Source organism: Haliotis asinina, chromosome 1, assembly GCF_037392515.1.
Source record: "Haliotis asinina isolate JCU_RB_2024 chromosome 1, JCU_Hal_asi_v2, whole genome shotgun sequence".
In the NCBI taxonomy this organism is placed as follows: domain Eukaryota; kingdom Metazoa; phylum Mollusca; class Gastropoda; order Lepetellida; family Haliotidae; genus Haliotis; species Haliotis asinina.
This window is the reverse complement of record NC_090280.1, coordinates 52,453,270-52,465,722: the sequence shown is the minus strand read 5'-3', so window position 1 is coordinate 52,465,722 and position 12,453 is coordinate 52,453,270. Positions and strand designations below refer to the sequence as shown.

The 12,453-nt window shown below is 40.1% G+C and overlaps 1 protein-coding gene across 2 annotated transcripts in view; it reads left to right on the top strand.

Moving 5' to 3' along the window:
- The first annotated feature begins 4,305 nt into the window (after window positions 1–4,305).
- The window catches only part of LOC137293668 (cytochrome P450 3A24-like), a 32,300-nt gene continuing 24,152 nt past the window's right edge, over window positions 4,306–12,453 (top strand). For both annotated transcript variants that reach the window (XM_067824367.1, XM_067824358.1), the window contains exons 1-9: window positions 4,306–4,506; window positions 5,116–5,209; window positions 7,380–7,435; window positions 7,850–7,946; window positions 10,198–10,320; window positions 10,671–10,762; window positions 11,165–11,316; window positions 11,497–11,621; window positions 11,831–11,939. In XM_067824367.1, the coding sequence (XP_067680468.1) occupies window positions 4,370–4,506; window positions 5,116–5,209; window positions 7,380–7,435; window positions 7,850–7,946; window positions 10,198–10,320; window positions 10,671–10,762; window positions 11,165–11,316; window positions 11,497–11,621; window positions 11,831–11,939 (985 nt within the window). In that variant the 5' untranslated portion in view covers window positions 4,306–4,369. The remainder of the gene's footprint in view (window positions 4,507–5,115; window positions 5,210–7,379; window positions 7,436–7,849; window positions 7,947–10,197; window positions 10,321–10,670; window positions 10,763–11,164; window positions 11,317–11,496; window positions 11,622–11,830; window positions 11,940–12,453) is intronic.

The window sequence follows — 12,453 nt, the reverse complement described above, 5'->3', positions numbered from 1 at the left end:
GAGCTGTTTTCACTATCATGCGTTGATGTTCCACTTCGTATTCAGAGAAACCAATTCTCCGGAGATTTTGAGATGAGACTGATGCTGGATGGTAATCTGGTTTTCAGTATTTCTAAATGTACTGTTTGATGTTCTTACCTGTAACGCAAGTCGATTAGGGTTGTGATCCCTTGTGCAGAAATGGACCAAAGTTTTCATGTTATATTGTTCTATGTGTAGGTCATTCGTTCAACAAGACGCACACGCACGTGTATGTCACTTTACATCACGGCTTTCAGTAGTAAAGATGAAAGTTACAATTTCAATAATGGTTCTGGTGATCGGAATGGTCACTTTGTACCACCAGTCCATCCTAACTAATGACGGACAAACCCAACACCAGGGTCAAGCAGTCAAGATGGTATATGTGTAAGTCCTAACGCATCTGAGGCTTTGACAAATATTGCAGTGTCTGCATCTGAAGCTGAGAGACTTGATCGTGTAGCGTCATTTGCGAGCACATCTATGGAACGAAGCTTTTGTGAACAAGATTTAGAGTCAGGCTGTATGAGCCCAGGTATCTGTGTAATAGATTAAATGTAACCCTCAGTAGGCTGAGATGTCCATGAAACAAAATCACTGTACCGTTCTACGGGAAGAGGTATTCGTGAAGACTGACTGCCAGGCTCTATGAACCCAGGTATCTGTGCAATAGATTGCATGTAACGCTCAATAGGTTGAGCCTGAAACAAAATCACCATATCGTTCTTTGCGACGAAGTATTCGTGAAGAGGATGTAGGGTTTTCTGGGGCCAAGTACATGTATCTGTCCAATAGAGTCACCGAAGTGAGGTTTCTGAGGGCAGATTTGTTGCATTGCTTTATGAGCCGAATTGTTATATTATAATGTTTTGATCTATGGTCAGATTTAGTGCACCTATCAAATATATCTAATATGATTAGCCGATGGCTCTGTGAGCTAAAACATTACACAGGCATAGTCGTGTGTGGATGTGTGGGTGTGTATGGGTGTGGGTAGGTGGTTAGTTGGTTATGTGGGTGGTTGGTTGATGGTAGGGTAGGTTGGTGGGTTGGTTGATTGGTGGGTTGTGGTGGGTGAAAATGAAGGCTGCACACCCCCCCCCCCCCCTTCCCAATACATAGTATTGTATCTTAGCTACATCTTTAATATATGAGGCACATCGACAATATGATTGAAGAATCAACATCTTGTGTTCATCACATATTGCAATATCTTAAATGGATGAAGAACGATGTAGTTGTGACTGAAAAAAATGCGTCTTCATTTGTGAAGAGTGTTCGTGAAGATTAAGTGTATCGCTCTGTTAGATTTGCTATGTAGCTGTATGTGCTATTGTATTTACCAAATGTTGGTATTCGACACGTATACATTGTTCATAGAACTATATTTTGCAGAGTATATTCAAACGTTCCATAATCTACACGGCCGATATCATAAATGAAATAAAACAATATTTGCGCTATGCATGTTCTGCTTTTTGAGCTATGAACGAACGAAAGAACGAGTCATAACCATAAGCACTCGAGAACACTCGTGTCGTTCCCGGAAGATGCCGATAGACGAATCTCGTCCCCACGTGGTAATTTTAGCATCTGTGGCTGGTTGTAGTTTAACGGCGCACTCGCGGTAATATTCCAGCAATATGATCTGTAAATAATCCAGTCTCGACCCGACTATCCGGTGACCAACATCATGAGCATCTATCTACGATCACATACGTCATCGAGGCTGACAAACGAATCCGCTAGCGCCGATTACGATTACAAGTATAAGTTGCTAAAGACCCAGTAACACAGCTTATTTGTTGTTTAAAGCCAGAGTTATTAGTACTGTTGCTACATGACAGATATCTGTTAAAAGCGGACCAGCTAAAATGCATTATTCAAGCAAGCGGATCTCGATAGTCGTCTGTGCATGGGCTGCCGAACATCAATTCCAGTATGGAGCTACATGAGGCGATACAACTGTACTACATGTTAAACTTTCCCATAATATACATTGATTTCTAAACTATGAACAGCTAACTGACACTTTGAAGTAGCAATCTGAAGACCTCATTTACAGCGCTAGCCATTAATAACATAACGTAAAGTCAGAGTGATGTGATGGCAGCTGATCGCTAATATATCTAGCTATACCTTCTAATTTTACTCTCAAATGGCACTGACGTCATATTCTTGAACATATTGACTCCATGATGTCAAACTAATAACTTCTGGATTACTTCCTTCTACTGGACCAGTATTTCGCTTCCTATTACTTAACATGTCAAAACATATTGCTTACAGAATAGTCTCGTTTCCTGTTTACTGGGTTCCGTCCTATTGCGGAATTTAGTATGATAAATAGTCGATGATTTTTAGACATTTAACTGGATGCATAAATATTAATCAGTATGATTTGATAAGTCGAAGCACTTGTATATTGCAACACTACACTCTTAATCCTATCAAACACGTCGTGCAGCGTGCTCTGTCGTACGAGCTCTGACAAACAGAAACCTGGCAATCGTGAAAATCTCAAACTTTGATCACAACCTGACTTGTGGCATATCAGTGCAACACAGTCAAGATCCTGTCTACTCACTGATGCTGATTATCATCTTTCCCACATGCGATACCAAAACTGTCATTAGTTATCAGTGCTTAGGTTCGCTGTAAAAATTGGCTGTTTTAACGGTCTTACAAAAACATGTCCTGAGGAGACTTCAATAAAGTGACATGATACTGTGAATAGTCACTGAATACGTCATATTTGACCTCACATGTATCGACTTATAACATGTCCAGTACATATTTAAGATTGTTTCATGGCTTCCTGCAGCATTATTGCAGTACTAGTTATGTTCATCGTTGTTCATATAATCATGCATTTGCTTAATGTATGTTGAGTATCTCGTATTGTTTGCTATCGGTTGTTTATAAATGGAGGTGCAAACGAGTAACTGTCAGTTCTGGTAACTGAGAGCTTATGATGAGCTGCTTGATATGACAGATATGTCTGTGAATGCACGCCTGTATGTGCATGAGTGCGTATGTATGTATGTGCATGCGTAATTATATGTGTGTATTCGTGTGTATGTGTACATATGCGTATGTGTACTCTTGCGTGTGTGTGTGTGTGTGTGTGCACGTGCACGTGAATGTGTTTGTGTATGTATATGTGCAAGTGCTGATGCTGTGAAATTCCCAAGGATCAATTTTGTATTGCGTGTTCAATCCTGTCATAATTCATAAAGAGAAACTGTATAGATCTCTTGCTAATACTTGTGACATACCAATGTCTCTCTTGAAAAGTATTTGTCAGGTTTAGTCCGGCCAACACATTCGTGTTGTTTTGTTTTCCACTGTTGCTTTTCCTGTTACGGATGAAAGATTCCATCTGTAACCTGATCTATTTTTCGTTTATTCCTGTTTTCTTACCTATGTCAGATTATCTACTTGGACTGCAAGAAAGAAGTTGTCTATCCATTAAAGTCTTCATCCTCAGACGTCATAAAGGTGGAATATTGCTGAATCAAACAAACAATATTCATAATGTGTACGGTGGACCTGCACAGCAAAGTACTAGTGACGGTGTATCAGATCACATCGTCTCCATCTCTACCTGAGTCGAAGATAATTCCGCAATTTCCCGATTTTACGAGTCAGTAACGTCTGGTTCAGTCTCTTATTTTGTTCACAATCCTTGGAACCCGGCAGATCTGAAAATTGCAGCCCTTGACCACAGCAAGCGGGCACTGCCTGGCTGGTTCTGGGCTTATTCATTCAGATTAATTAAACTGACCTAGTTTTTCACATGACATCAACTACTGATTAATGATTATGCATTATTCAGTATAGGGATGAAATCACTAAAGGAAATGAATCACCATTATGACATTGTTCGAAAAATGTTAATATCTGTCTCGTAGACGAGGTTAGTTGTTGTGCAGAAATTCTGATTTATTCCTTTTGTTTTAACGCAGCGCTTATCCCTACTGCTGCTATGTACCGGAAGTCTGTGTATAATATGTGTTGGACCAGACAACCCAGAGAATGACATCATGAACATACATAGATACGATGGCGGCATGCAAATCATTTCACCGAGCCAATGAATTGGGCAATGTATTGAAACACTAAAACCACACGATGAGTGTGTGACTGAATTTAGGTTTACGTCTGTAAATAATCGTATAATCGGAATGCATATTTAATGTGCCGTTGATCAGCGAGGGTGAAGCGATTGCCGTTTTATACACAAGGTTCCTATCAGCGTGGGTCTTGCCGCTTTTCACCGTTGCCATTGTTTACGTCCTAGGACAGTTCAAGGAGGTTGTGAACGGTGGGCAGGTTGTGGTCAACGATGGAGAAGTTGTTGTCGCCGGAGACAGTAGGCATTATAAAAGAGAAGGCAGGGGAAGGGTATAAGTTAGTTGTTGAACTGCCAACGGGTTACAAGCTGCTCCTTGGCGGGGTCGGAGCGACCGTGTTGCTGTACAGGTAAGTTAAGACACTCATGACAATCTGCACGTCACTGCATCAGTCGTAATTTCACACAAATTGTCAAGTAAAACTGCTGGTATACGAAGGTCCAAAAATTCAAATGGTGATTGTCACCCCCATTAACCGTTGTCATGTCAACGAATACCTTAATATATACACAGTCCACTCAAACAGTCCACTCACTAACTCAGTCCACTCGTCCGCTCACTAACACGGTCCACTCACAGTCCACTAACTCACACAATCCACTCACTAACATGGTCCACTCACTAACATAATTCAATAACAGTCCACTTACTAACACGGTCTACTCACAGTCCACTCATAAACACTCTACACTCACAGTGCACTCACTCACACAGTCCATTCACTAACACAGTCCACTAACACAGTCCACTCACTAACACGGTCCACTCACACAGTTTACTCACTCGGTCACACAGTCCACTCACTCACACTGTCCAATCACTAACACAGTCCACTCACACAGTTCACTCGCACATACAATCCACTCACTCACACAGTTTACTCACACACACAATCCGTATACTCACGCACTCCACTTACATAGACCACTGGCTCACAGTATTCACACTTCTGTTCCAGGTATGCCACCTCAACTCATGGGTTCTTCAAGAAGCTGGGAATTCCTGGACCAAATCCAGGAATATTTGGAGCACTCAGTGGAATGAAAAAAGCTGTAAGTTTCATCTTTTGTTTTGCAGCTTTGTTAGTCTGTGAAAGGAGGTGAACAGTTTGAGAACCTGTCTCACTGTAGCTTTTGATATGACATACTTGTCATGATCAGCAGGTGCCAGACAGGTGCAAGGCCATTTAAGTGTCATGATATTGACACTGAACTACTGTCGGAAACAGCGTAATTGGGCATTCAGTGGGATGCATAAGAGGTTATCCAGAAAAGCATGTTTAATTGTAAACTCGGGCAAAACTTAGAAAAAAAATGGCTAGCTGCGGAAAACAATAGATCAAGACTATAGATGGCAGTTAGTTTGACGGACTGTCAGTTCACCTGGCATGAAATGTGCTGACTACTGGCACAAAGGGTCATCTCAAAGATATCTTTTGCTGTTTCATGTGTGATGAATATGTGTCATCTGCTGATTAACATCATACCTCTCTTTCTTGCAGAAAGGTTATGTTGACATATGTAAAAGAGTATGATATCTGATACCCACAGAAAAGCATCGTATTAAATGTCTTATGAGCTGTTTGAAAACCTATCTCACTGTAGCTTTTGATATGGCATACTTGTCATGGTTAGCAGGTGCAAGGCCATTTAAATACCATGATATAAACACTAATGTACTGTCGGAAATAGGAAAGAACTGATAACCATAGAAAAGCATTGTATCAAATGTCTCAAAATATATGGGTGGCATGACCACCCAAAGATCAACAGGACTGGATACTATTTGACAATTGTTATGACATGCTGAGTACTTGTACAGTTTAATTACCCTAAGGGATTATCATTTATTAGGTGATATCACTATCTCCAAGCCTGGTCCCAAACATCGTCTGCTACACGCGTCATGGTTTTGCTTTTGAGATGAGCCCTCCTACATGTTTCTTTTTATAGTGATAGTTAGACGCCATGATAGCTACATCCTTAATAGTTTCAGCTTGAAAGTTATTACTGTTTACGTCAGCATTTTTAATGAAGCTAAGTCTAACTGCATAATAGGCATTTAAAAAGTGTCATTTGTAATATAATATTATCGCCCACTAATTTGCATAAAGCCATGGTGGAATTGTAGTTAGGCCAAACTTAGTTTAACAGATATTTCACACTTCCCATATCAACTGTATAAATTGAAGGGAAAATGTAAAAAAGAACCTTTTTTCGTATTTCAGAAGTGAAAATTACAATCTTAATCTACTTAATTGCACAGCAGTATCAACTTTTACATATAAGAATATCCCAGTTCAATCCCAGATGAAAAAGAACACAATGAATCCAGATGTAAAGAACACATTGAATTCCATATGTAAATAACACAGTGACTCCAAAATGCAAAAAGCACAATTAATCTCAGATAAAAAAAACTCATTGAATCCCAGATGTAAAGAATGCAACGAATCTCAGATGTAAAAAAGACATTGAATCCCAGATGCAAAGAACACATAACGAATCCCAGTTGTAAAAAAATACAGTGAATCCCAGATGTAAGGAACATAATGAATCCCCGTGGTACAGAACACTGTGAATTCTAGATGCAAAGATAAAAGTTAATCCCAGGTGTGAAAAAACATTGAATCCCAGATACAAAGAACACGGGGAATCCAAGATGCAAAGAATCCACACAAAGAACTCACTGACACAATGGCTGTCCCAGATGCGGTACATCATTGTCTAATGAGATATCACAATGTAACATTGTTGCAAATTTACGTTGAAGAAACTTTGGATTCCTCACAACATAACAACTTTTCTTACAATTCGATGGAACAATAAAGTTTTTGTAAATCTTTTTTTCATTTTCAGATTCTTGTTTAGCTATTCAGCTACAGCTTCAAAGGCACAACAAAAACAACGTGCTATTTGACGAGTAAACTCAGACCACAACGTTTATGACAACTTAAATTGGAGTCCACTGAATACATTGTGACATTCAGACCATAACATTCTGACAATATGAAATTCCTTTCTGGAAGAGCATAATGAAAATTACAGAAAATTTAAAAGTATCTGCAGAAAGACATTTTATCATGACCAGTCGTGCGTTTAGTTGACCATTGTAGTCAGATTTCTATGACTGAATGAAGATAGGCTTTTGTACATTTGGTTGACATGTCCATTTGAATCAAATCAATGTGTATGATTCTAAACAATTTACTTACCATTTTAGGGATCTGTTCCGAAGTATGATCAACAGATACTTGAGGAATATGGCAAGGTTGTAGGGTAAGTAGCACTTTCAACGTTTCATAAGTTACAAACTTTCAACAACAAGACGACAAAGTCATCAATATCCCACAATGGCAAAATACTCTACCTGAATATGTCAAATAGGTATGATTATGTCAGATGTTTTGGCATGTAAATAATAAAGTGGAAGGAGAGTATTGATTGGTTTTAAAGTTCTGCCCCAGAAAGGAGCTCTACCATCAAATTCAGTCAGACAGAAACTTGTTGCCATGGAAATGCAAGTAATATTTTATTCGGAATTCCAATACTACAAAAAGTAACACTTTGTGTGTCATCCTGACTGCATGTTAACCTATGTGGTGTGTGTATGAGAGTCCCATTTGTTATGTTGATCTTGCTCACAATGTTTTTGCTTGGTATGCACAATAGTCTAGATTCATTTCATTTCAGTCTCTACCATATGCGAAAACCTATATACCTCATTGCTGATATTGACATGATCAAACAGATCACAGTGAAGGAATTTGCATCATTCGTAAATCGTCGGGTGAGTAATATGTATATACTGACTCAGATACCAGTGGGAAGATCTCCCATATTGGGTCTAGTAAGCTCATCTGTTGGGCTGAATAAAAAATGTGAAGCGTTTCTTCGACCGCGTGCCGATCATCCATTTGTCTGTAAGAGTGAGTGTGGATGAATCTACAACTTTTTAACACGTGCTTTCCAAGCTGTATTTCTGACAGAACATATAGTAATATGTTTCTCCCTCGTCCCCTTTTTTCTATCAAAAATTTAAAAGTCCTACCACCCTTGTCACTTTTGAAAAAAAATGTGCCCGAGAAACATTTACTTTTTTATGCAGCCTTACAGTACAGACAACAACACCTAGTTCTGGACGACAGAAAATGAAACTGAAATGAAAGTTTGGGATAGTAGTCTCGAAGGTTCCAGCAATACTTTCTCTACAACCTGCACACACAGTGGTCCAACCTGGTGTTTTACAAGATCTCCCGCCTGTCAGAAGATATTTAATACCGCCTGGCTTCAGTTATATGCCTGTTAGACCGAGTACTGGCTACACTATAAAAGCCAATCAAAGAGCTTGAAACAAACAATGGTAAAATAAACATGTCTGGCACTGAAGTCTAGTTCGTGTAAAATCATATTCAAATATGACGCATCAACAAATAACATACTGCCGATCCACCTACACGAGTCTTGGGAACTGACAGTGTATTACATACAACTCTGAACTCTCTACTTTAAAGGTCACATGCAACCTAAAACACAACTTTGCAGATTCTGATACCTTTTAGCATGCCTAAAACCTATCAACCTATAAACGCGATGAAAAAAGCCCGCGAAATCGGAGTTCAAACGATATTCACTAAATTTCAACAGCTGTGCTGCGCTGCGCCCATAATGCATGCGCAGTGAATAGGTGAATAGCTTGAAACAGTATCCATGACCGGAGTATGAGGTCGTGTGCAGTAGTGTAATCTTGGTTGTGTACACAAACAAGTAAATAACATACTTGTTACATAAACAAAACACTTGCTGATTGTGGTAAGCAGCCTCTGTCACAGAGAAAGCTCAATGTCTGGTTTATTGACACCTATATGTCTACCCGCCTGTCTGCTAAAGACAACATGCAATACACAGCTTCAATCACTGACCACATCCAATTTGAACTTAACACCAGGCTATACGCCATAAACAAAATAAAGTAATTTATGACTCGTGCACCCGAGTCCTGTCTCTCCCACATCATGCATTTAGGCAAGTGTGATACACATGACATGTTTTTATGTCTGTGGATTGCATACAAACTACATCCATTTTTCTCGGATGACTGGATCTGACGTAAACTGGTGCAAACTCTTGTCAGTTTTAAGTCCTGCTTTATACTTGGACGAATGACAGATTCCACCCATGCAGTAGTTCACCATCTCTACTGAGATGATTTTTGATTGGATTGAACGCAAATTCACAGGACATGTGTTTACAATACCCAACAGCTGTATATACATTCTTTATGGATAACAACTTCTTCTAGTGTATGAATCCATACTGAAACAAGGCATCAAGTACAATAAAAGAAGTTGTTATCCATAAAGAATTTTACTTTCTTGTGACTGGGCATACTTCTAAAATGCTCATCAAACAGATCATCTTTCTGTACACACAATGACCCCTCAGCATATCAACAAATGAACCAGCCAATCGGTAGTCGTCGTTACACTTGAGTGCACACCTACCCGCTATGACTGGGTTCGGCCTGCCGAGGGCTTCGTTTCAACGGAAGTAAGCCTAAGTATAAAATATTGCACCTTTGAATTGCGATTGTACGCTTATAATTTTGTTTATTTGTTTATTATAGCAATGTGTATAATATGTCATGAATATGTGATAATTGTGTTTTAATTATGTTTGATGTTTGGTTGCATGTGACCTTTAACCGAATGTCTCCTGCCCTCCACCTACACAAGCCTTAGGAATTGGCAGTGTATTCCAGCTCTGAACCTTCCACTCTAGGCTGGTGTTTTTAAAGCTCTCCTCCACATCTCATAGATTAGCCTTTGGATCTGACAATGTATATTGCAAGTGCCCCCTCTCTACCTTTCCTGCAAACAAGTAGTAGAACACAGAAACGACAGATGTAAAGTCCCTTTCAAACTGTTTTGTATTGCTCCAATCTCATTCAATAGTGACATGATAGTGTGCATTCATAACGTTTCTCTTGATGCTCAGTTTTATGCGAAAATGTTTGAATATAACGAGTGAAATTCTTTCAGAATCACATCAACTTTCCACGAGATCCCCTGATTAAGGATTCCCTTGTTTTATTGACTGACGATCACTGGAAGTTCATCCGAGGTGTCCTGAGTCCAACCTTCACAGGAGGCAGAATGAGGGAGGTAAGGAGATATCACATGCCCTCATTTTTTAATTCAAACATTGTTGATCTGACCTTATGGTGTGTAGATCCTTGCTCTGGATCTCTGCATTGGATCCCTGTCCTCGACCCTTGCCCGGGATCCCTGTATCGAACCCCAGCCCTCAACCCTTGTCCAGGAATCCTGTTCTGAATCCTTGCCCTGGATCCCTGCCCTGTATGCCTTGCCCATGATCCTTGACCTGGAGTCTTGCATTGAATCCCTGCTCTGAATCCATGGCCTGGATCTCTGACCTGGATGATATTATGGAAGGAATTAAACTGGAATGATTAAATGGAGGATTGACTGATTGAAGGAATATATGTTGACAGATGATACCACTGATACAGAAGTGCATGGCTTCTCTGGTGACTAATCTGTGGAAAACAACAGAAGGTGGCACAAAAACAATCAAAATGAAAGAGTAAGTGAAGTGAATCAGCATTGGTTGAGCATCAAAGGGTGGATCCAGGGAGATGGTGTCTGCAGGTACCTCATACACGGTAGTGACATTGGTGTGGGGTGATCAAACATTTTGCCCTATGTTGTGGGGAATTGTTCATGCTCGATGGAAGGCCTCACTAACATTGGTGTGGAGTGATCAACCATCTTGCCCAGTATTGTGCTTCATTGTTCATGCTCAGTGTAAGATCTTAGTTGCTTTAGTGTGATCATGTTTTTCATGTAAGCCTGATAGGTTGCAATGCTCCATGTCTAGATAGTATTGAAGGCTTGTCCAACAATTTTGACAACAATCGTGTGTAAGCCTAGGCATGTTTTTACAATGATAGCTATGCCCCTTACAAGTGACTGTGTTTTCTTCCAGCATATTTGGTCTGTATTCCCTGGATGTCATCGCCTCCACCGCATTTGGAATTGATGCTGACTGTCAGTCAGACCCTGAAAATCCCTTCATACTCAACGCTCGGAAGATTTCACAAAGAACAGTGAAAATTATGGTCACTTTTATACTATGTAGTAAGTCTCAACGATGGAAGGAAGGGTAGGGGTGGCCATGAATGTGCGTCTTTCACTCTTGATTATTAAACTTCTGATGACGAATAATGGAATATATCCACAGGATCAGTTACTTCTGTGAAGCTTATAGACATTGTTCTACTGCAGCTGAGGTATAAAAAAAACCCTCTGCTGTTGCAGCGTTGTTGCCCTTCCTGAGCAAATGGTTGGAATCCATTGGTTTCAAAGTGCTTGATGCTGCTTGTCGACAGTTCTTCACAAAGACAGTGCTAAAGGCCATTTCTGACAGAAGAGAACAAAACATTGTAAGACTTTGATGACTAACAAAATGTTTGAGTAACTGATTTGTTGCTGAAGTTTATCTTAAAACTAAAGAATGCTTCATCTTCACAAAGTGAGATTAAATCAGGCTCGGTGAACTCTGGTTGTAATTGACTCAAAGGACTACAAAAACTCACTGACTCACTCACCCAATGACCCACTCACCCACCCACTCACTCACTCACTCCACCAGAGTCGGCGGGATTTCCTGCAGCTGATGCTCAACTCCCACAAGCTGGAGGTGGCTCAGGAGGAGAAGGACTCCGACTCCTACGTGGACCTGGACAAGTCACAAAAGAGAGGTGAGCTATGCAGAGGAGAAGATATTCTGGTGGTGTTGACAAGGTGATTAACCATTTAAGACATTCTGATTATCTGTCCTTGTGACTACGAAATGTATACTGAAGTCTTTCAGATTATATGTCCTTGATGTCTAGCTAGCAAAAATTCTCATTTTTTTCCTGTTCTACTTGGAATTTTGAAAACCTCTGTTTCAATTCATCAGATGACAAACTTAAATGCATGACATCAAGAGCATTTGCCCCAAGGTTGTCCCAAGGCTGATCGTCGAGTTAACTGAATACTGTACTGCATTATGGGCCGGTGCAAGTTTATAAGTAACATAAAACTGTCCTCCTGGGTTCTCCTTTGGCTTACACCTGTGAAGATCCCGGGTAGACTAGGTCTTCAGCAACCCTTGCCACAAAAGACGACTATGCTGAAATGTTGATGGGTGCAGCATAAAACTAAACTCACTCACCTGGGTTTCAAATTCTCCATAAGGTCTTACCTTTCCCATCTTGATGAATCTTCTCA